This window comes from Melospiza georgiana, chromosome Z (assembly GCF_028018845.1).
Source record: "Melospiza georgiana isolate bMelGeo1 chromosome Z, bMelGeo1.pri, whole genome shotgun sequence".
In the NCBI taxonomy this organism is placed as follows: Eukaryota; Metazoa; Chordata; class Aves; order Passeriformes; family Passerellidae; genus Melospiza; species Melospiza georgiana.
The window spans coordinates 6,358,892-6,380,458 of NC_080465.1; the positions used below are offsets into that span (position 1 = coordinate 6,358,892).

Consider the following 21,567-nt stretch of genomic DNA (forward strand, 5'->3'; position numbering starts at 1 on the left):
AGAGAACTTTTTGATAAAGGTTATCACCCCTTTACTTCTTTTAGCCCAATACTTCTAGTCCTGATAAATTTGCATGCTTCCTGTACATTTTGGCAAACAGACTGTGGGGGTCTGGTATATATGGGAAAATATATGTCCAATTGTGTCAGGAACCCACGCATTACCGAGGAAACCATGGGCCACTGTAACTATGTCCAGATATGGACAACACTGAACAAACCAGACCAGTGAAGAGCTTTTTTTTCATTTTCAGCACATCAGTCTTAAGACACTGTTAGACAATGGAGACAGGATGTTAACAGGTCGCTGATCCACAGGGAATGTCAGGGAGGTGGAGTTATTACAGAATAGTATAAAACCATCTCAGCCTAGATTTCAGCCAATCACACATAGACCAACACATATTGACAAGCATTCTATCCAATCTTATAAAACACACGTAATGGCAGTTAAAATAAAGACTGGTTCATAAGAGACAAAGAACAGAGCTCTATTCATGCTAACCTTCTAAAGATATACATTGAATAACCTTGTTTCCATCCAAAAGCCAATTCTACAGAGGCCTATTGTTATTTGTCACGTATGCTCTACTCCTTGGGAAACTTTTCTGCTGTATTTGCAATGCTAACAAAACTTCAGCCTGAGGCCTATACTTTTTCAACCATTTCCTAAAAACCCTCTAACTTTATGGATTCCAACACAGACCATCCAAAATTTTCACTGTTTATCAGTGTTTAAATTCTATCCACCAAGAGAAATTCAGTCACTTCCAAAATGAGTTTGAAATAAGCTATTATAAAACAAGACTTTTCTTGCTAAGTGAGAAAAGGAGTTTCCAAAACTCCTCTGTGAAACTAATGCAAATTGTTTGAAATATCCTTTTTCTGCCAGGAGTAGAGGGATGCCAATCTGGGCAGAGCGCACACAAAGCTCATTTCAGTAGGAAGGTGATACAAGACACTGGGGATGGACAGAAGGGCTTTGCAGCTCTGCTGGGGCTGTTCAGTTCAGGTTGCTGTTCACAGCTGTAAAAGGAACTCTTGCTGCTGTAGCAAAGCTATTTGTAGATGTAGACAGCTTATTCATGAGCCAGGTCCTGGTTGAAGAAGCATTTGTACCCCAAAACCTACCAGCAGCATTAGCACACCATTCTTTAGCCAACATGCTGCCAGAACCTGTAATCCTGGGAGCAACTTTGAGGGAAAGGAAGTTCTATTCTCATTCCTTCTAACAGCTCTTACACCATGGCAGGAACTCTCAGCAGCCCAGGTTCCCCTTGGAAAGGCAGGATGCCATGTTCCTTCTCACTTTTCAGGATTCCTCATAATTTACAAGACTTTACTCATGTATTCTGAATGTTTTCAGCAAGATAATGAATAGTGTAAGAGCCTGTGTTGAACTCCTTTCACTTTGTATGTGATATTTCCTGCAGGGAGGGGATGGAGGAAGGCAGATTTCCTGCTTCAGGGAAGGGACACCCCTGAGACAAACCTCTGACAGGTGCACCTTCCATTCAAATTAGGTTTACATGGAAAACACTATACCCTAGGAAGAAATGTCACAAATCAACAACTTCCCATTTTGATTTTAGGAGCAGACTTCAAATGCAGCCTCCAAGTACAGGGAGCACTGATACTCTAAGCCATATGACATCCCTTCCAAAATTCCCTCTAGCCATGACAAAATGACTGCAGAAATAATGCAGCACCCTGGCCCTCCTGTTGCATCAGGAATAAGCCACTGGGGACACAGCCAAAGGGACAAAAGTTGCTCCAGCTGGGCATATTTTGAAAGGAGAGGACGGAAGAAATTAGGTGTCTCCACTGTTGAAGTTTAAAGTTTGTTAGAAATGTTTCCAAGAACTGGACAAAGGATGGGAGAGTAGACAGACAGTACCAGAGGCAGGAGACCAGAAAAATAAACCAAACAACAGCTTTAATAAGAATTTGTACATAACAAGGTTAATCTTTATGGTAAACCTGCAGCAAAGGAACCACTAGAAGTCCCTCTCTGAGATGGACAGTGACAGCAATGCCTCAGCCTAGGGGAAAGTGAGCACATCAACCAGGGCTCATCAGTGGAATGCTATTTTCTAAGGGTCTCCAAGATCTCTCCTTTCTCTCTTCTGGATATTTAGATGTGTTTGTTTGGGGCTAGGGTTTCCTAGTGCACCAGCCCTCAGGGGTTCTTGCCCTGGGCTCAGGAAGATGGACAAGTACCTAAGGAGTTGTTCCACTGAGGATACAGATTCATTTCCTTGGTCTCTATTGGGCCTGTTAATTGGGAAACTCTTCCCTGCCAGGAGCAGTGTGATTCCTTGATAGGATTTAATTAGCATCCAGACAAGAACCCTCAAATAAAGCTCTCACAAATCTCTGCTGCAGCTCAGCTTCTATCCCACCAAGGCAGCACTTCAGTGGCATGTTCCCACCTTGGCAGTGTCAAAGCGAGGGATGGGCAATTTCCTCTCAGGCACAAAGAACACACAAAAACTGAGGGCAAGACCAAAGGGACGGGGCCAAGAAAGGAAGCAAGATCCAGAGTGTGTTTCTTTTGAGACCCTGAAGGCCCCTCCCAGGAGACACTGCAGCTCAGGCAGCAGAAGCTGAGAGGGAGGGAGGCTGGCTCGGCAGCAGCGGGGGCTCAGAGGGCCTCAGCCAATGTAGATCCTGTGGAAGTCGTTGGCCCCGAAGGCCGCGTTGCACTTGGGGCACTTGCGCTGCCGGGTGTCATAGCGCGTCTTCACGCACTCGAAGCAAAAGACGTGGAAGCACTTGGTGAGCACCGCGTCCTTCTTGCGCATGTTGCAGCACGGGCACGTCAGGCGGGCCTACAACACACACACAGACATATAGACACACAGACACAGAGCTGTGAGGGGCCCTGCAGCCCAGCTGCTGTGCTCAGACATGTCTCAACATGAAGGTCCTTCCATTCCTCAGAAGGACAACGTGGTTTCTCCAGTGCCAGAGTACACACGAGAGATGTCAGATAGTGGAAGTGTGCCTACACAGCTTCTGACTAAGGTAAAAAGGGAAGCTGAGGGACAGAGATATTCACCTTGTAATCCTTGATTTCCTCCATCAAGATCTCATCACAGTTGGGAACCATGTCAGGCTTCTTTGTGGTCTCCAGCTTCCTGCGCAACCTAGAAATATCTTCCTGCACAAAAACAGGAGACCAAGAGAAGGAGCAGTACATTCTGTGTCAGTTTCTTCAGGGACCAAAGAGAACATGCACCTGGCTAAGTCATGCCACCCATAGTTTCACCCACTATAATCTAAGAGACAACATGATCCTCTGATGCCACAAGTATTGTCAGTTATCAGGGGACAAAATCTGAAAGAGGCAAGACCTGATGAAGCCAAAGTCAAAGTGAAACTGGACACCAAGAGCAGTTCAGCTGAAACCCTCGGCAAGCTCAGTGTCCAAGGAGAAGGACACTAAAGCAGACAGATCTTAAAGGATTGTGCATAGGATATATACCTCAGCCCTTTTGAAGTTGAACATCTCTTTCTCTCTAGTTACTCTGTTTTCCACAATCTCTTCCTGAAAATCATGTAACTTCTTCTGAGCCAGCTCTAGCTGGGCCTTCAGATCATCTGCAAGCTGGGCTGCATCCATGGCCTGAGAAAGAAAACCAGTATATAAGGACCAAACATAGAAGAACAGCTCTAGTGGCTTCTAGTCCCTTGTTATTACCCTATTATCAACAAGTTCTATAATTTAGCTTCAAGATTCCTTTGGGCAGAGCCAAACCCTGGCACACTGCAAAGCACATCACTTAGAAAAACACTAATGATCATCCAAATCTCTTCTTGAGGTATTTTCAGCCTTCCAGCTTTCACATTTTCACTACTAAAGTGTTCAGAGGCAGTTCTATAGCTGTTAATAGACAGAACTGCAAGATACCTATATCTAACCATCTTCTCTCTTCACCAGCTCTCTTCTAACTTTATAACCAAATGCCCTTACACCACAAATTGTCATGCTAAGCACAGGTGACTCTGCTGAATTGTCCCCAGCTCCTCTTCACAGTGCTTTCCTTTTTGCCTGTTTTAATGTAATTTCTGTATTTCTAAAACTTAACAACAAAGGCAGCTATAAGACTTAGTCTTATTTTACTGATAACACACCTACTTCATTGATCTTAGGCATTTGTTGAAAGTGTTCACATTCCCCAGCTGTATTTCCTTTTGCCTCTCCCATCCTTGCTACAAAGGCCTTGACCTCAACTAACTTCATCTGGCTGCTCTCTCTTCACCACAGGTTACACAGAAAAATGTATAACCTGCTTTTCCTTATCAAAGCAAAACATCAGTCTCCAGTACTTTACTCATAATTCTCTCCAGGACTCCTCAGCCTTCTGATACACTCATCCCAAATAAGGAAATACCAGGTTCTGTAATGCCAGTAAGAGCTCAGAGCCTTCCATGCCTCCCCAAGGCAGCAACTCCCCGTCACAGCCCAAGAGGAAAGGTAGGCATCGCTCACCTTGCGTTTGTTCATCTCCAGAGCCTGTGTTCGCAGCCCCAGCTCCTTCTCTCCTGTCCCAATGCTGCTCTGCAGTAGGTGTTCCTTCTCCTCCAGCTTACGCACCACCTGCAGCTGGGCATCCACCTTGGAAAGGGACACAGTGGGAAGAGAAGGAATGAATGCATGCATGCTCTGTGGGTCTTCAGAGCTGTCATTCAAGCTGTAGCTAAAACTACCCCTGCCTCCCCATCACCAGGGAGCACACCTTCAGCTTGCCCTTTTCTCCCAGAGCAGCTGTGCCTGTATCGAGAGAGCTGTACCCAGATCTCCCTGGTCAACACTTTTAAAAGTTAGCAAATATTTGCAACAAAGATGTCTTAATTTTTGGACAGTGGCTTAAAGACTTGCTGTAAGGCAGTGAACAGTTCCACAGTGGCACCAAGGATGACAGGATACAAAGTCATAGAATGGCCTGGATTGGAAGGGACCTTAAAGATCCTCTGGTCCCAGCCTGAGATAACTCCCTGAGATAACTTCCACTAGGGCATGTTTCTCAAAGCCCCATCCAAGCCTGGCCTTGAACACTTCCAGAGATGAGGCATCCACAACATCTTTGGGCAACCTCCAGCAGTGCCTCACCACCCTCTGAGTGAAGAATTTCTTTCTAACATCTAATATAACCCTGCCCCCTTTCAATTTAAAACCACTGCCTCTTGTCCTGGTAATCTCCCTCATTTTTCTAAGCCCCCTTCAGGTACTGGAAGGCTGCAATGAAGTCTCCCCTGAGTCTTCTCCAAGCTGAACAGGCCCAGCTCTCTCAGCCTGTTCTTGTAGCAGAGGTGCTCATTTCTTCTCATCATCTTTACAGGCTCCTCAGGACTCCCTCCAAGAGGTCCATGTGTCTTTCCTGTGCTGAGGACCCCAGAGATGGATGCAGCACTGCAGCTGGGCTCTCACAAGGGCAGAGCAGAGGGGCAGAATCCCCTCCCTCAGCCTGCTGCCCACGCTGCTTCGGATGCAGCCCAGGATGCAGTTGGCTTTCTGGGCTCCCAGCGTGTGCCGCTGGGTCAGGTCGAGCCTCTCATCCACCTGAATCCAAGAGTCCTTCTCTGCTCTGGTGCTCTCAGTGATTTCCTCTCCCAGCCTGTGCCTATGTCTGAGGTAGTTCAGACTGAACCACGGTTTCCAACTCCTCCTGCTTGTTACCAGTATACACAGCTACAGATAGAATATACAGGCAGAAGTACTATTCCAACAGGAAAAGAACTTCCCACTTTTTCTCACCCATCTGCTCTCCATAGCAGTGAACCCGTAGGACATTGTAATGCTCGTACAGCAGCCACAGTTTCCTACAATGACAGGCCCCTTTGAATCCTGATGCATTCCCAGGCTGGTTAGAGGAACACTCCATCCTGGACTGATTCTGGTGAGGACAGTTAATTCTCTTCAGAGCAGCTCACATGCTGCTATGTTTTGCATTTTGGAGCAAAACACTGTCAGTAACACAGCACTGTTTTAGCTGCTGCTGAGCAGTACTTCTACAGCACCAAGACCTTCTGTGTCTCATGCTGCCCACCAGCAGGTAGGCTGAGGGTGCCCAGGAAGCTGGGATGCCACACAGCCAGGACAGCTGATGCAGCTGGCCCAAGGGGTGTTCCACACCCTACAATGCTGTGCACAGCAGCAACAGCTGGTGGAAAGGCGGCAGTGGGAGGATTTTCAGAGCTGCAGCATTTAGTAACAGTAAGGCCTGATTAAGCCATGCCTTCCTGCCTGCCCCAGGAAGTAACCAGTTAATTAATTTCTTGTTTTGCTTGTATGGACATCTCTGCTTTAACTGTTCAACTGCCTTTATTCAGCTCACCTGTTTTCTCACTTTGTCCCTTCTGATTCTTTCCCCTTTCCCTCAGTGGGGGAGAGAGCAAATGGTTGTGCGCAGCTGCCTAAAACAGATAACCCACACCTCCATCTCCCCACCATCTCTCTTGTCCTCTCTCCTTTTTCCCTATTACCTGTGTTTTCAGTGTCAAAACTTGATCTGCTAGCTCCTCCTTTTCCTCTTTCAGCAGCTTATGGATTTGGTTGGACTTGATACGTTCTGACATCAGCTTGAAGTTGGCATCATCCTTCTCCCGCAGCTGCTGCATCAGGCGGATGTTCTGCTCTTGCATGTCTTCAAAGGCTTGGCCTGTGACATCCATTTCTGACAGCAGGGCCTCTTCCTCCTGCAAAAGAATCACAGGCTCTGGCCAAACTGTGCCCTGGACCCCCTAGAGTAAGCCTGAACCTTTTATTCAGAGACACCAAACCTATCGAAGATGGAGGAAGATTCTCAGTGTCAGGGAACACCATTATCCCAACAACCAGAAAAATGTATTCTCTACAAGTCTGCAGCACAGCAGAGGTACTCTGAATTTGAAGGTGCAGACAAAAGATTACATGTCACTTGTTTGGCAGAATCAGGTTTGACACAGTCGTTACAAGAGCTGGGCAGAAATCAACACCCAATTCCCAGCAGCTGAACAGCTGTCACATGCACCAGGGCAAAAATTCTACATGTGGACAGCTTGACAGCTTCCAACTAACAGGCTGCCAAGCTGCTTAAACTCACTTTGGCCACTTCAGCATTGAAATGGTAGAGCAGTTCTGTTCTACAGCAACAAGAATCCAAATTCTAAGAAAGTACGTGTCAATTCATTGGCTTGCCTCTATCCTGCTGAGGTGTTCCTGCTCTCTCATTGGATTGAGCCATTTTTAGCAGAAGGTATGTACCACTTCCATGCAAAATATTCACTAAATGAACTGAGGAGGTAGTAAGTCTTAAAGTTGTCATCTCTTCCCCTAATGGCTGACAAAATAAAGCCAATTCTCCTCTTTGTTCTTCACCAAGGCCATATGTTTAACTGTTTATTTAATGTTTAATTGTGATTAAACATTTCCCACCATGGCCTGCCTGTGATATCCCAGAGCTGAGGGTGAAGGGGGTTATTTCATTGGTAGCTCTTTTGCTTGCTCAGTTTTTTTCCCCTTTGGTAAACAAGCACCAAACTCCCATCCCTGGCCCATACAGATATAAATTCCTTCTCTCTTTCTGGACGTAACCTGAAGGCAGCTCCTCCAGTTGCCCCAGTCAAAAGAGAACTCATCAGGAATTTCTCACCTGCTTAGCCATGGCAAGTTTCTTCTGTAAATATTCAATCTGTTCTTCCACTGCTCGGATCTTGCGGAGAGCATCCTCATCAGCCATCTTCTTACTCTCCTTTTTTTCCTTGTCTTCCAATTCTTTCACCCTCTGCCTCAGTTCTTCAAGCTAAAAGAACCAACCAGAAACAACACTAAACACAAGGATATGCCCTGAGCATTGTTCAGAGCCTGTTTTCCCGAAAATTCTCTGAAACACTCAGGACTGCCTTCAAAGCATGGCAAAAAAAACCCAGGTTGTTTTGACGGTGGTTACAGGCAGATGTACCATTGAGATGGGCTGTAGGCCCAAGATCTTGGCTTCCACACCTTTGAAAATTTCATTTCGTCTTTTATCAGAGTAGGAACATCAGCCTCCTGCAATTGTACATGTATACAGGCTCAGAAAGCCTCTGCTCCTTTAATGCCATCTGGTCAAGGACCTTCTTCCATACAAGGAGGGGATTAGAGGAAAATGAAAAGGTAAAATAAAACATACAGAGATACAAACTTGGCAGGCAAATGGTAAGGGAGGCAGTGATGGGAATGAAACCTGGTCAGTCACACTAAATGTTGACAGCACATGAGAGTGTAAAAATATTTACTCCATCAAGATTATCTGAGTGTGGGAGAAGGCAAAAACCCAAAACAAAATATATAGAGACACAAACCTGACAAAACAAACACAGCTACAAAAAGAGGAAGCAAACCTCCCCAGTCACAACAGTTTCCAAGAAACTATGGGAACCACTTCCAGGAAGATCAGCTGGGACTTTGTAACTGATGACACTGTAAAGCAGGAATGCCTCCTGAACTGGGACAGCTGCGGCAATTAAGAGCAGCTCAAATCCAGAAGAAATGTGCAGGGAAATGGAGACCAAGGATGAACAAACTGGGGTTAGACGGAGAAGGGTATAAAAGAAGCCAGTCCCATGGGAAATATGGGCAATCAGTACACATTTGTCTGGCTCAGCCTTGCCCACGATTATCACAGCCTGTCCTGTCCTATCTTCTTGTATCTTTTCATTACACATTTTCCTAAGTATTGCCATGTAATCTAACTCTTTACGCCATGTGTGTGTGCTGCACAGAGGAAGTGCTGCCTACAGGTGAGATCTGCTTGTGAAGAAGGCAAGAGGGGCTTGGAACCGCAGGGGTCCCAGAGAGGGACATGCTGGAACTGAAGGAATCTGCAACTGGGTCTGTGCTTATGAACCTAGAGATTGTTGTGTGAATGTGCCTGCACTAGGAACTAGTCCCCGTTTATCTCCAGACCATTCCAATCTCTAAGTGACAAAGCTGAGAAGACAAACAACCCTCAGTTCTGAGGAGAGAAACAACACAGTTCTGCTACAGAGTATCTGAAAAGAAGTTCAAGTAACACATTAAAAAGAAAAGAGGAAGAGAAATTTGGAATACCTCAGCTTTTGCCTTCTTCTCAGCTGCCATGAGCTGCACTTTGTCTCTCTGCTCTTTGGGGGCAGAGCGGTACATATCTAGCAACAGTTTCATTTCCTTCTGGCTCTCCTGGGCCTTCCTGGAGAAAGGCAGACAGACCACAGTGAGAACACAGCAGCAAAGCCACACTGTTACACAGCCAGCACCACAGCCTGGCAATATTCTTTCATCTCCCATATGGATATGGAGTTGTTGGTGGCTCATTTTATCCTGGTAACATAAAACAGCAGCTGAGTATAGGCTGGAAATAAAACATTTTCAGGCACACAGGTTGAAATCCAAGAAGTAGGCTGGAGATGAAATACATATCCTAATAATACCTACAAACTCTCCACCTCTGCTTTGGGAACCATATAGGAGTGGGAACACTGCTGTGTCCTCTCTTAATAACCTGCTGTTGTGAACTTCTGTGCTGTTGTTATGACAGCAACAAATCAATATTACTTGACTCACACCATGAAGTATCTGCTTTGGTAATTCATGCTTTAGGCTACTGCACTGACCATATCACAATCAGATACAGAGGGTGTCAAGAAACTCTCCTGGTTCCCAACTCCAGTGATGCTGATTCCGTAAAAGCAAGAACACATGAACACCCCAGGCTTGGGGACTGCTCACACAGGAAATGGAGAAACAGCAACTCTTACTTGAGCTCAGCCTTCAGCTGCTTGATCACTTCAGCCTCCTTCTTTCTTCCATCTTCATGCTTCCCTTTCTCCTTCTCTTTGGACTCTCTCTCCTTCTCTGATTCCTTTTGCTTCTGCTTTTCCCGCTCCCGCTCCTTTTCCTTCTCTTTCTCTTTTTCTCGTTCTCTCTCTTTCTCCTTCTCCTTTTCCTTCTCTCGTTCCCTCTCCCTTTCCCGTCTCTCCCGCTCCCGTTCCTCTTCATCTCGCCTGGCCTTCATCTCATTAACATCTTCAGAAGCAGCCTTGGGAACAGGCACTGGGGCAGAAGGATCATCAGGCTCCTGCTTGATCTCTGCAGGTTCCTCCTTTGTGTCTTCAGTGCTGGACTGGGACTGGAGGAGAGCACTGCCACTGCGAGAGCGGATCTGGTGCGGAACAGGAAGAGAGATGACCAAGAAAACAAATGTTTAAGTTCTTAGCCAGGAGTCTTCCTTATCCCCTTCTCCCTTGTCTTCCCAGATCCATGCTTCCACGCCCCATTTTCATGGAGCACTACACAGCTACAAAGGAAGACCATTTGTTTGGTCTAAAGAAGCAGCAGACAGCAGAGCTCTAAAGAAAATTTCACTGCATCCTGCACAGCGTATCAGAAAGGTTGGTATTCCTGGCAAGGGTGACAGCATTCCCCCTTCTCCTAAGCTTCTTCCCTCTTTTCTGGCATTTCCTGCTGTGTTACCTTGCTCAGGTCAGATTGGGCCTCTCTCAGTTTGCGCTTGTATCTCAGCACCTCTCCCTTCAGCTGGTGGTTGTGATTCTGGAGGCTGCTGATGAGGTGACGCATCTCCCGATTAATGGGACCTGCAAAAACAGAAACACCTCTGCAACAAACCACACTTCCGTCAATCTTCTTGAGGACTTTCATGGAGATGGAGAACAAGGTAAGTGACAATGACAAAGAACAAAATAAGACTATCACCACTCTGCCATAAAACAGAGCAACACAAAACATTTGCAGAAGGAAAGTCATGCCAGTTTTATATGCAACCATAAGTCCTTGCAAATTCATAGTCCTAAGTTCCCACTTAACATTCTTTTTATGACCAGGCGCCTAAGGGAAACATGTCATGTTACAAAAGAAATCTGATTTAAATGCTACTTCAGAAGTAATTTATTTCTTCTGAAATTTAAGAATCACTGCTTTGCTATCTAGATTGTCCTTACAGACTTGGAAATGAATCCTCTCCTCAAGTAATTTTTAATCATGCAATACATCCTGCCATAAACCAGAATTGTTAGAAAAATGTACCTATTATGCAGCATCTAGAAAGAAGTTGGATAACATGGACTTGGCCTCCCAACAAAACAGGTGAACAGCTTTGTTTGTTGAGATGAGGAGAGCTGCCAGAACAAGTATTTAATAGCAACAAGGAATCAACCCATGCATCCTAGTGCACTGTAGCCCCTAAGGGGCATTGGTGAGTAGGTGGTGTTTGTTTTAGGGACAGCAGAACAACACCTTACCTGCTTGCTCATTGGCAGCAAGTGTCTGTTCAAACTCTATCCTCAACATCTCATACTCTTTGCGGACTTGTGCCAGGGTGTCCTCCAGCTGAATCACCTCTGTGCGTAGCTTCTTGTGAAGGCTGACCTCATCCCTCTGAGGAACAAAAAGGAAACAGAACTCAATGCTCTGAACCTGGAGTATCTCACCTCATCAATATCAGGTACCACCAGAGCCTGAATTATTGCCAGAAATGTCTATTTCCTGAGCATTTGCAGAGGCACACAGACCCAGCAGTGATGGCTGGTGGCACGGCAGAGCTCCCAGGCTGAGGGAGCAGAGGCATTACCTCGATCAGTTCCACCTGGCGCTGGTGCGTGGCGCGAGTGCCGTGGAGCAGCGTGCGGGCCTCGTCAAGGTGTGCCTTCAGCTGCAGACTCTCATTGTACAAAACAGAAAACTGGGACTGCATGCAGCGATATTCCGGGGTCTCCTTCACAGCCTCTTCCACTGCCCGCCGCAGCTCAACCTGGTTGGGACACAAGAAAATGCCACAAAAAGAAAATTATCCCCTTGCCTTTGGTTTCTGTCTCTCAGGACATGAGAACAGTGAATCAAGCTGCCACAAGCAAAGACAAAAGTAGAACTTGAATAGCACTGCTGTGAAGTAGGTCCAAATGATATGATTCAGCACCAATCTTAAAAAGTGTCTGTGTTCTCTTCATGCGCTAGGCCGCTTCTCTCACACAACCACAAGACGGAAGTTTTTGAATCTTAGGTCCTGAAATAGTTTCTCTCAAAGATATGAGCTTGGAAAACATAATAAATTGTAAACACCCAGATCAATAAAGATGGACACATAGAAAAGTATGAGAGAACAGAAGAAATACACATGCAAGTAGGCATTATGTCAGCCTTCTACCACTAGATAACTGAAAGGGAAATGAAAGAAAATTCCAGAGGTATAGAACTGAACTGCAAAAAAAAATAGTTAGCAAATGATTGGGACTAGCTGCAGTGAAACAGACACATATATACCTGCAGTCAGCTTAAAAGTAATTACAGGGCAAAAAAAAAGTTGTTAGCTAAAGACCACTTCTCTCTAAACAACCTCATGTAGATAAACAGAATTCAGAGGTGCCTCAAGACAGTTTTCAGCATCAGATCTCTGGATTTAAGTTACTGAGACAGACATTTCTTATAACTGGCATGACCACTAACATGAAATTTGGATTATTCTCTCCATCATACACTTATCTACCACAGAACCATGGCTTCTTGTGTTACCACTTTTAAAACATCACAAACTCACAGGCTGTCTCCTATCTATCCATCCCCCACAGAGGTTCATTGACTCTTTCAAGAGCCACTCTCCCCATACAAGTTCCTTGATTGTTTCTGTTCTCTGGTTCCACTTGCATAGGGCATGGGGAAAGCGGAAGATGGTAAAAATCTGAAAACAGTTTTAACCAGACATGGTTAACATGGACTCAAAGATCAGAACGGGACACGGGCAGGAAACCATTACAATTTCCAGCAGTGGCCACACGGTGTCACCAACGCACTGAGCTGCAAGTGGAGCCACAGATCCGCTCAATTGTACCTGGAGCAAAGTGTAACACAGCTAAAGAGCAGGCTCAGAACAGACACTGCAATGAGGTTTCTGCAGACACAGCACTGCAAAGCTGAGGGCCGCCCATCCCACAGAACACCTTCATCCTCACACAGCTACAGGTGTCTCACCTTGAGCTTTTCATTCTGTGTTGTTACTTCCTCAAGATCTTGACGCAGTTCCTCCAATTCATTAAGACGATTCCCAGCAAGCTCTTTATTCTCTTCCAGCTCTGCATTCATCTCCTCAAACTGTTGGGATAAACTGCTTGTAAATCCTACTGTTAAGGTGTCTCCTGAGAGTGCTAATGAACTATCTGTTCACACAGTAACAGCAGCTACAGACTGAGCAGTCGGGTAACTTGACCAAGCGAGACAAGAGTCTAATTCCACCAGGTGTTTCTTAAGTAGAAAACTCATGACACAGACAAAATGGCTTGTCCAGAGTCACTCAGCTTTGTGGCACAGGATCTAAAAATTATCTAATAAGTATCTAAATTCTGTTCAAATTGTGGCCCTTGTTCTCCTTGAATGTATTCTTCCCCTTGCCAACAGACAAGCTCCTGACCTCACCTTGCGGGCATTAATGGTGATTGTTCCCCCATAGAGGCTGCTCCCAGCTCCATACACCTTGTAGCCTTTGGAATTTACCTGCAAGAAATACAAGAGACCCAGTGAAATACTGACAAGAGTGATGCAGCAGGTCCAAGACCAAAGAAAGAACACTGCAGGTTCTCAGTTCTCCCAGCAAAGTCCCAGAGAGGATGACACGCACCCATCCAACACCACCCCCACTTCCCAGGTCTCCTGGCCAGCGCTTACTCGTTCCAGGACGTCGGCCAGGTGGCGGTTGAGCCTCTGCTCTCTCTTGCGGATCTTGTCAATGTCCCACTGCAGGTCATCAATCATGGTCTCCAGGACAGACACCCGGGATTCTGCTGTCTCCACCCTCTCTTGCAGCTTGGAGAACTGCAATCAAAGGAGTGCTTTAACCAACGCATTGCATAGAGCCAACTTTTCCTGATGCTGCTCAGGAGTCATTTTTCTCTTATTCATCATGTGCTTTTTATCTTTTGCTGTGGTGACAGACTATTCCATGAACTGTCCTGAATTTTACACAAGACAGCAACAAAAATAAGACAAAACTGAAAATTGAGAAAGAGCAGGAAGCTGGTAATATCTGACAGAATACAGAGGCAGCCACCGCAGCTGATTCAAAGCCTTTTTTGATTTTAATCTTTTCAATCCCTATGTCCATCTACTTTAGAGAGCACCTAAGGGCTCAAATGTCTAACACTGTGCAAGACCAGCATTAACCCAATTTTTTAATGAACTGAAATCTCTCAAACAAACGTGCTACTAATGTGAATCCTTTAACAACTGGGATCATCCTGTAACTGATATCACTACACTGTCAAATTACATGGAGAAACCAAGAAATTCAGAGTGACAGGGATGTCACCTTGACTGTTCCAGGTGTCTACATAGCCACCTCAGCATCAAGTGCCCCCAGGTTCTCTGCTCTCCTCTCTTCTTTAAAATTTAAATCCATTCAGTTCACTGTCTCACTTACATCCTTTCCTTTAGTGATGTAACAAGCAAATCAACCTGATTTATACAGAAAATCTATGTACAGCTCTCCACAACAACAACCCTTTTTGTAACTTTCAAACCATGCTCCTCCTGTGCCTCTCCAAGGATAGGAACTGCCTTCCAATCTATGGGAACCATAAATTATGCTAAGCAGGACCCCAAAGCAGATTTCTTTCTCTACCCTGCTCATACCTCCTGAGACATGACCCTGTGCTTCTCCTGAAGAACATCAGCCAGTTCCTGCAGCCGTCCATTCTCGTGTGACAGGTAGGTATTCAGCTCCACTACTGCTTCTTCCATCAGTGAAATATCTGAAAGGTGCACAAATAAAAGGGAATTAATGGAAATCTGGTTTTGATTCCTGAACAGCAAAGAGAGAAAGAAAACAGAAAAGGAGACTTCTGAGTCGAACGTTGGTTTGATTTGCCTCGGCCATGGGTGCTTCCTGAGGGCCTGATCTCAATCCACAGAGAGCTCTGACTTGCACTGCATAAGCAAAAGGCTCTGCAGTTTAACAGTGCTGTCCATTTCTGACCTGGGGGCCATCCCCTAACACCAGAGACCACTTGAGCTGTGTCTGTGCCAGCAACCCAGACCATGCTCTTGCAACCCAGGGACACTCGAATGCTGCCCAAATGCATTCACAAACCTGCTGCAACAGGTGGCCCAGGGTGACACATCAGGCCAACACACCATGACACCATGTGACAACCACAGCACTGCGGTGACAGGTGAAACTAGAGCACCTGGAGACAGGTTCACATGGCACCAGTGTCAAAGCTACTACAGCTTATGACTGCCAGCCAAGGACAGCAACATGTTCCGACACCCATACCAGACTTGGTCAGAGCACACAGAAGGCACACCAAGCATGAGCTGATATTTCACCCAAGGTTTCTTTCAAAAGATTAAAAATCTTACCTTAAGCTAATGATGTTTTTTCAACGGTCATCTGAGTCTAAAGTGAATCTGCTACATTAATTTTTAGAAGATGGTAATTTGGCTTTCTCTGCAGAACTCTGCTATGTTCAAAACTGACAGCTACACTAAGCACACCACACCATGAGATAGGTACAATTTTGCTCAGGACTCAGTGGAAACTGAGCAGCTTGTTATTGCTACACCTTCTACTAAACCTCAAAGGAGAAGGAGTCCAACATCAGTTCACAATGCTGATTTCACTTCTTTACTTGTAAGCGTGAAACCTTTTATGTGGTGGCTGAGGACAGGTGGCTGAGGAGGTTCAACTGTGCTCTCTGACTTCTCAGGCACATGAACACAGTACTGGCAGAAACAAGCTGCTTCTTAGCCCAACTGAGAGCCTCAGCAGAGCCCTCAGCATGCAAATACAGAGGTAGATACGATGCACTTCTAGCACATGGTCCTTTGGAAGAGGTTTTGATAACAAGGCAAACAAATTCCAAATGTTTGGAAAGGCAAACAAATTCATTTTAGAAAATAAATGCACATGACAAGGACTAGACCTTAATGTCTACAATGCAGGATCAGGTCTAAGGTAGGGACAGATAAACATTCTTGAATACCTGCCACCTTTGTCATACCTCCACTATTCAGCTTGTGAGACAGCACATCCACTTTCTCCTGCAGCTTGTCATACATTGTCACAATCTGGGCAACAGCACGGCGGGAGGACTCCACACGCTCCTGCAGCTGAGATTCTATTTCCTCACTGGTACTGCTGGCTAGAGTGGCCAGGAAGGAGAATGCTGGCTCCAATCCTTCCCCTGGGAACATAAAGGGGTGAAAAAAAGTAAGTGTGCTCTAGAAGGTAGCATATCACTGCTCTTTAGAATCACAAAAAAAAGGTCTGTCAGCCTTTAGAAATGGACATCAGCATTGTCCACAGCTGAAATCCACCTTTCCCACTGTCCCCAGACAGGTGGCTCACCTCGTTCCCTCTCATCTTTGCGCTCCTGATTACTGTCAGAGTCTGGTTCAGGTTCCGGCACCACCAGTGCTTTTCTTTCAGACAAAAGATCTCCAAGACCTTGGTCCAGGTCGAAGCGTTTAAGGATGATGCGGATATTTTCATCAAACTGAATGATGGGATAGGCAAGGCAAGACAAGATAAAGAATGGATGTGAACAAAAGCAGTGCAGCGGTACAGGGGAGACAAGAAAACTGTATAAGAAGTAACAAAAGCTGTTCCCAACCTGATTCCAGTAGCGGTTGATGATCAGCAGGGAGGCATCGTCAGTGGCCTGCCGACGCTCCAGCTTCTCAATGTGCTCCCGAAGCTCATCTTCGATGGCCTGGCGCTGGTCGAGCATCTCCGCCAGCTTCCGGTTCTTGGTCTGCAGGGTCCGGATGTCCAGCTCCTCCTGGGCACAGGGACACAGGCCAGGTTACAGAAGGGCTCACCATGACCCCAGAGACACTGCTGCCTCCAGATGAAAAAAACCAAAGGATGGAGTGGGGGTATGCAAGGAAGATATACCGTTGAAGAAACACCACCAAGTTTAATGGTCTCCACAGTGGTGCCCGAATCTTCAACACCTGCCTTCTTCTCCGGAGGTGCAGAAGGGCCAGGCTCTCCAGCTGTCCGTTTATTGCCAATTCCAGACATGGTGGCTGAAGTGTACAGATTCCCACCTTCTCCAAGTTCTTCCTGAAGATTAAAGAACACTATAAAAAAAAAACGCCAAATCCCTGCAGTCAGTTTATTTGGGGTTTTTAACACGGTGACACATCACAGTAACAAAACGCCCAAAACAGAGAAGATCATGGAACTGGAAAGATTTTGAAAAATATTTGTTGTGAGGAATGGACTAAAAGTGGAAGACTGGTAAAGGACCGTAAATCATTGAAGTGACATTGCAGCTGGGAATAACTCTTGACAAGGCAATGAACCTCTGGCACTAAGGGCGATCACATCTCTAATACTGCACCTCTGCCCACCTGTTGCTTTGGGGAGCAAATTTGTTTCTGTTTGTTTCTGTTACTTTGCTTCCACAAGGAGCACTGTAATAGAAACAAATTTACTCCTTGTGTTCTAAATAGGAGATTGCGCCAGCCGGTGCTGACTCACACATTCTGGTCCAACATTAGTAAAAGACACCAGCAGGATCTGCACTTCAAGCAGAAAGCCAATGAGGAAATTATCCACTGCTCTGTAATGTTAAAATTGAAGCACTGTACCTTATCACCCTCCTTGCAAAAAAGTCTTCATCCAGGTGCACTCTCTGCTTTTCTGCATTAACAAAAATGAACCAGGTTAGACTTTGGCAAACAACTGAGACAGTGTGTATGTGCACCAGTTCACTGCACAACAACCAAACTGTTCCTATTGAATCTACACACAAAGCCAGTCAAAGCTGAGGGCAGCAACACCCTGGAAACAAATAAGCCCTGTACGTAGAGAGCCCACAAATCCTACAGAACTGAAAAGCAACTCAGAGCCAAGGCTTGTAAAGACCCATTCCGAGAGTTTTGCTGTGTACCAGGAGAGATGAAAACATGTTTGAAGAGAACCTATTCCTAACCCAAAGCAGTCTGAAAAGCTCTGGACTAACAGAGAATCACAGAACAGCTGGGGCTGTGAGGGAGGACATCACCTGCCCTGCATGGAGCAGGCTCAGGCAAAGCAGGTTGCCAAGGGCCCTGTCCAGGCAGCCTGAGCATCTCCAGGCATAGAAACTCAGCCATGGCTCTGGGCAGCCTCTCTAAGTGCTTGATCACCCTCAACAATAACACAGGCTTTTCTCATGTACGAACAGTATTTCCTGTAGTTCCCTAAAATACTATTGAGCAAAATTACAAGTGTATCCTCAAAAGGTTCCCAGCACAAATGGAGCAGCTGGAAATGAAAAATGGAACCAACCAGATCTTCACTAGACGTGAGCTGCATTCTTGTCCCACAGCCACTAAGGCTGTGGCCTGACTGAATGAAACCAGAAGTGAATGAAGTGCAGACCATACCAGTAAAACCCAACCTGTTCCATTTAAGCCTAAAATGGAATTTATGGTCAAAGCAGGGGTTAGGAACTGAACCTTCCAGTTCTCATCTGCTTTAATTGAGCAGTTCTACTGAAAGCAAGAAGGTCATTGCCTTTTGAAGATGAAGCTGGTACCCTGCTTTGCCAAATCTCAGCATTTCACAAGCATCTCAGCGTGGCACTGCCCTTCATCATATGCAAAACAGTATAAAGATTATTTCTAAGTGAGTTACTAAAACAAATCCTGCTGAGTTACGGCACAGATCCTGTGAGGTATCTTCTAACAGAAACATTAAATTATATCTCAAATTTACAACTTGCCATGGAACCATTTTCCTTCTCTTAGCCTGCAGCAGCACTGACTTTAGCCGGAATTCTGAGAGCATTGGAAGGGAGCAGCTGTCACTAAAAACATATCATTTGTACCCTGTCAGTCCAGCAAGCCACCACTGCCCACTGCCTTTCACGGTTTTTGTCCCCAGACAAAACACCCCTTCCACTGCCCCCTGGCACCACCCCCCTCAGCCCCAGGTCCCCTCTCACCACTTCCTCACACACTGTACACCAGACCCCAACCCATTACTTTTTTGGCCACAGACCTTCTCTTTCACAGAATCATTTACAATGGGAAAAACCTCTGAGATCGAGCCCAACCTATGAACCAACACCACTGCGTCAGCCACTCCACAGCACTGAGTGCCATGTCCAGCCAGGGACAGGGACTCCACCACCTCCCTGGGCAGCCCCTTCCAGTGCCTGACAATCCTTTCTGCTGCTCACACATAGAAGAAGTAAAGGACTCCAAGCATGAATGCACATTTCTTTGAGTGTCAGATTTCCTTTTTGACACAGAACAGCTGATCTGCTCTGCTACTTAACAGTAAGTTTTACTTACTCATTCTGTATTTGCTTTTAAAAAAGGTGGATTTCTGATGACAAGCCCTATCGATTGAAGATTTTATCTTCTTACTTACTACCATTTTACAACTAAATCCAAAACTTTTATTACATCTGCCACCACCTGATGTTCCTGCTACAGTACAGAAATCACACTACACACGTATAAAACTTGAATTTATGTAAAGACACAGAAAAACAGAAATAAAAGCATTGGGCAGATTTAAAAACTGCTTTTTGAGTTTATACTCCCCAGCAGGAACTCCAGTCAAACAATGATCCATCCACAAGCTTAACAGGGATTTTTCCATGGTTTCAGGTCAAGCTCAGCAAGACTATTTTAAGCATTGGAGGAGAAAGGGGAAAACTCCCAACCCTTTGCTCTGCTTGGCCCTAGCATGGCATGGATGGGGTGCTGTGTCCAGTTCTGGACTCCTCAGAGTCCAGAAAGACAAGAAGCTGCTGGAGAGGTTCCAATGACAGCCACAAAGATGATGAGGGCTCTGGAGCATCTCTCATATAAGAAGAGACTGTGATATCTGGGCCTGGTTAGCCTGGGAGAGGATCTCATTAATGCACACAAATATTTCCAAGGTGAGTGCCAAAAGAGTGGTCCAGACTCTTCAGTGCTACCCAGCAACAGGATGAGGAGCACTGGCCATAAACTAAAACCCAAGAAGTTCCACCTCAACATGAGGAAAAACACCGAGGGTGGCAGAGCACTGGAACAGCTTCGGAAGGACGTCGTGGGCTCTCCGCCTTTGGAGACATCCTAAACCCACCTGAATGTGCTCCCCTGTCACCCGCTCCAGGTGACTCTGCCTTGGCAGGGGGGTTGCACAGGGTGATCTCAACCAGACCGATGCTGTGATCCAACTTCCCACACACACCAGTCGCTCCCACACCTCCTTCGCTCTCTCATATCCCGCGGGGGTCCTGCCCCTGCCCCCGGCATCTTCCCACAGCGCCAGCCGGACTCCCCGCGGGTCCGTCCCGCCCTCCGCGGGTGTGCGCTGCCTCCAGCCCCCAGCGACCCCTCTGTCCTCCACATGGCCCCCTCCTGGCTTCCCCCGGCCCACAGCCGCCCCACAGACCCGCCGCGGCCGCCTCGTCGCTGCTGTCGCCGCCGCCGCGCCCCGTTCCACCGGCAATGGCCGCTACGGGCCGCCCCTTCCGGCCGCCATTTCGCCCTCACCCGTCATGGAGGCGCCGCTTTGCCCTCGCCCGACATGGCGGGGCTGCGGCGGCAGCAGACGCCGGCGCCCTCACCCGCACCAAAGATGGCGGCGCGGGCGGAGCCGCCCCCGCCCACACGCGGCCCCGTGGAGCGACCGCCTCCCTGCCCGCCCCGGGATGGAGCCACGTCCCGGCCGGAGCGGGCGGGAAGGGCAGGGGAGCTGCTTGATGTAGGTTAAACGTTCTGTGCCCGCCATGGTGTGGCAGCAGGGTCGGGGCAGTGAATGTCTCCCTGCATTCGGCACTGGAGAGACCACGCCCGTGCTCCCCTCCAACAGCGAAAATGTTCTGCTTTCCTCCGTGTTGTTTGAAGATTAACTGTGCGAATTGTGCAGAGACATCACAACAGATGAGGGAAAAATTACAAGGAAAAAATCTGAGTGGTAAGGAGAGAAAGAGAGGGATCAATAATACTTGTATTAATACTTGAGAGACTTTTTTGAAGAAGATGGGGGAGCCAAGAAATCCAATGCCAGTGCAGAGAAAATCTTGCAGAAATTTGCAATTACTTAGAGTCAGGAGTGTGACAAATATGGCTGCTTTTTCCTGAACCTCGCAGTCCTTCACTTCCAATTGCTACAAGAAGGAGCTGAGCACTTTACAAAATTACCATTGGTTAAGAATTGGAGTGACTGAAGCAGAATGTTTCTTGGAAAGGATGTGCACGCTTTTAGCATAAGCAGAGGGAAGCCTGCTATTGAGAAACCACCAAAGACCCAGAGAAGAACTGATGTTGTGTAAGGAACAGCCTAGAGAGGAGACAGTTTTGAGCTTGTGGTGTTGGTGTGCTCAGGCTGCGGCCACAAAAGGAGACTTGAATGGACTGAATCTCCTGTAAACATGAAATGCACAGCTTTGTGACCGGGGTTGTGCTGAGCATCACCCATTACTTGTTCCAAACCTCTATTCCAAATTAAAAGGACCTACCAAACTTCAAATACTGTCTTTCCCTCCAGTTGTTGGAGTAGTAGTAGCCACCAAATTTGTTAATGAAAGCCCAACACATGGGTGTGAAATGCATCCTCTTTGGTAA

At 46.5% G+C, this 21,567-nt stretch overlaps 1 protein-coding gene across 4 annotated transcripts; it reads right to left on the bottom strand.

Annotated features, from left to right (window-relative positions):
• Nucleotides 1-1,918: 1,918 nt before the first annotated feature.
• RNF20 (ring finger protein 20) lies at nucleotides 1,919-20,515 on the bottom strand. 4 transcript variants are annotated; one of them, XM_058044089.1, is made up of 21 exons: nucleotides 20,494-20,515; nucleotides 17,605-17,656; nucleotides 16,904-17,074; nucleotides 16,620-16,787; nucleotides 16,355-16,502; nucleotides 16,008-16,190; nucleotides 14,638-14,756; nucleotides 13,675-13,821; nucleotides 13,426-13,503; nucleotides 12,985-13,104; nucleotides 11,591-11,770; nucleotides 11,262-11,397; nucleotides 10,477-10,598; nucleotides 9,762-10,165; nucleotides 9,076-9,193; nucleotides 7,637-7,786; nucleotides 6,489-6,701; nucleotides 4,495-4,620; nucleotides 3,487-3,627; nucleotides 3,061-3,162; nucleotides 1,919-2,830 (listed from the first exon to the last, which is right to left on the bottom strand). In XM_058044089.1, the coding sequence occupies exons 3-21, from the start codon at nucleotides 17,030-17,032 to the stop codon at nucleotides 2,654-2,656; spliced, it is 2,961 nt and encodes a 986-aa protein (XP_057900072.1). In that variant the 5' UTR covers nucleotides 17,033-17,074; nucleotides 17,605-17,656; nucleotides 20,494-20,515; the 3' UTR covers nucleotides 1,919-2,653. The 4 variants fall into 4 exon arrangements, with proteins under 4 accessions (XP_057900072.1, XP_057900070.1, XP_057900069.1 ...); XM_058044087.1 differs by having other exon boundaries at nucleotides 16,904-17,091; XM_058044086.1 differs by lacking the exon at nucleotides 20,494-20,515 and adding an exon at nucleotides 20,393-20,462.
• Between the last annotated feature and the right edge of the window lie 1,052 nt (nucleotides 20,516-21,567).

Coding starts and splice junctions, on each gene's coding strand:
- RNF20 (XM_058044089.1), bottom strand. CDS start 17,032: ATGTCTGGAATTGGCAATAAACGGACAGCTGGAGAGCCTGGCCCTTCT. Junction 16,503..16,619: donor TCAACCGCTACTGGAATCAG/GTTGGGAACAGC, acceptor CCCATCATTCAG/TTTGATGAAAATATCCGCAT. Junction 9,194..9,761: donor CAGCTGAAGGCTGAGCTCAA/GTAAGAGTTGCT, acceptor GCCTTTCTCCAG/GAAGGCCCAGGAGAGCCAGA.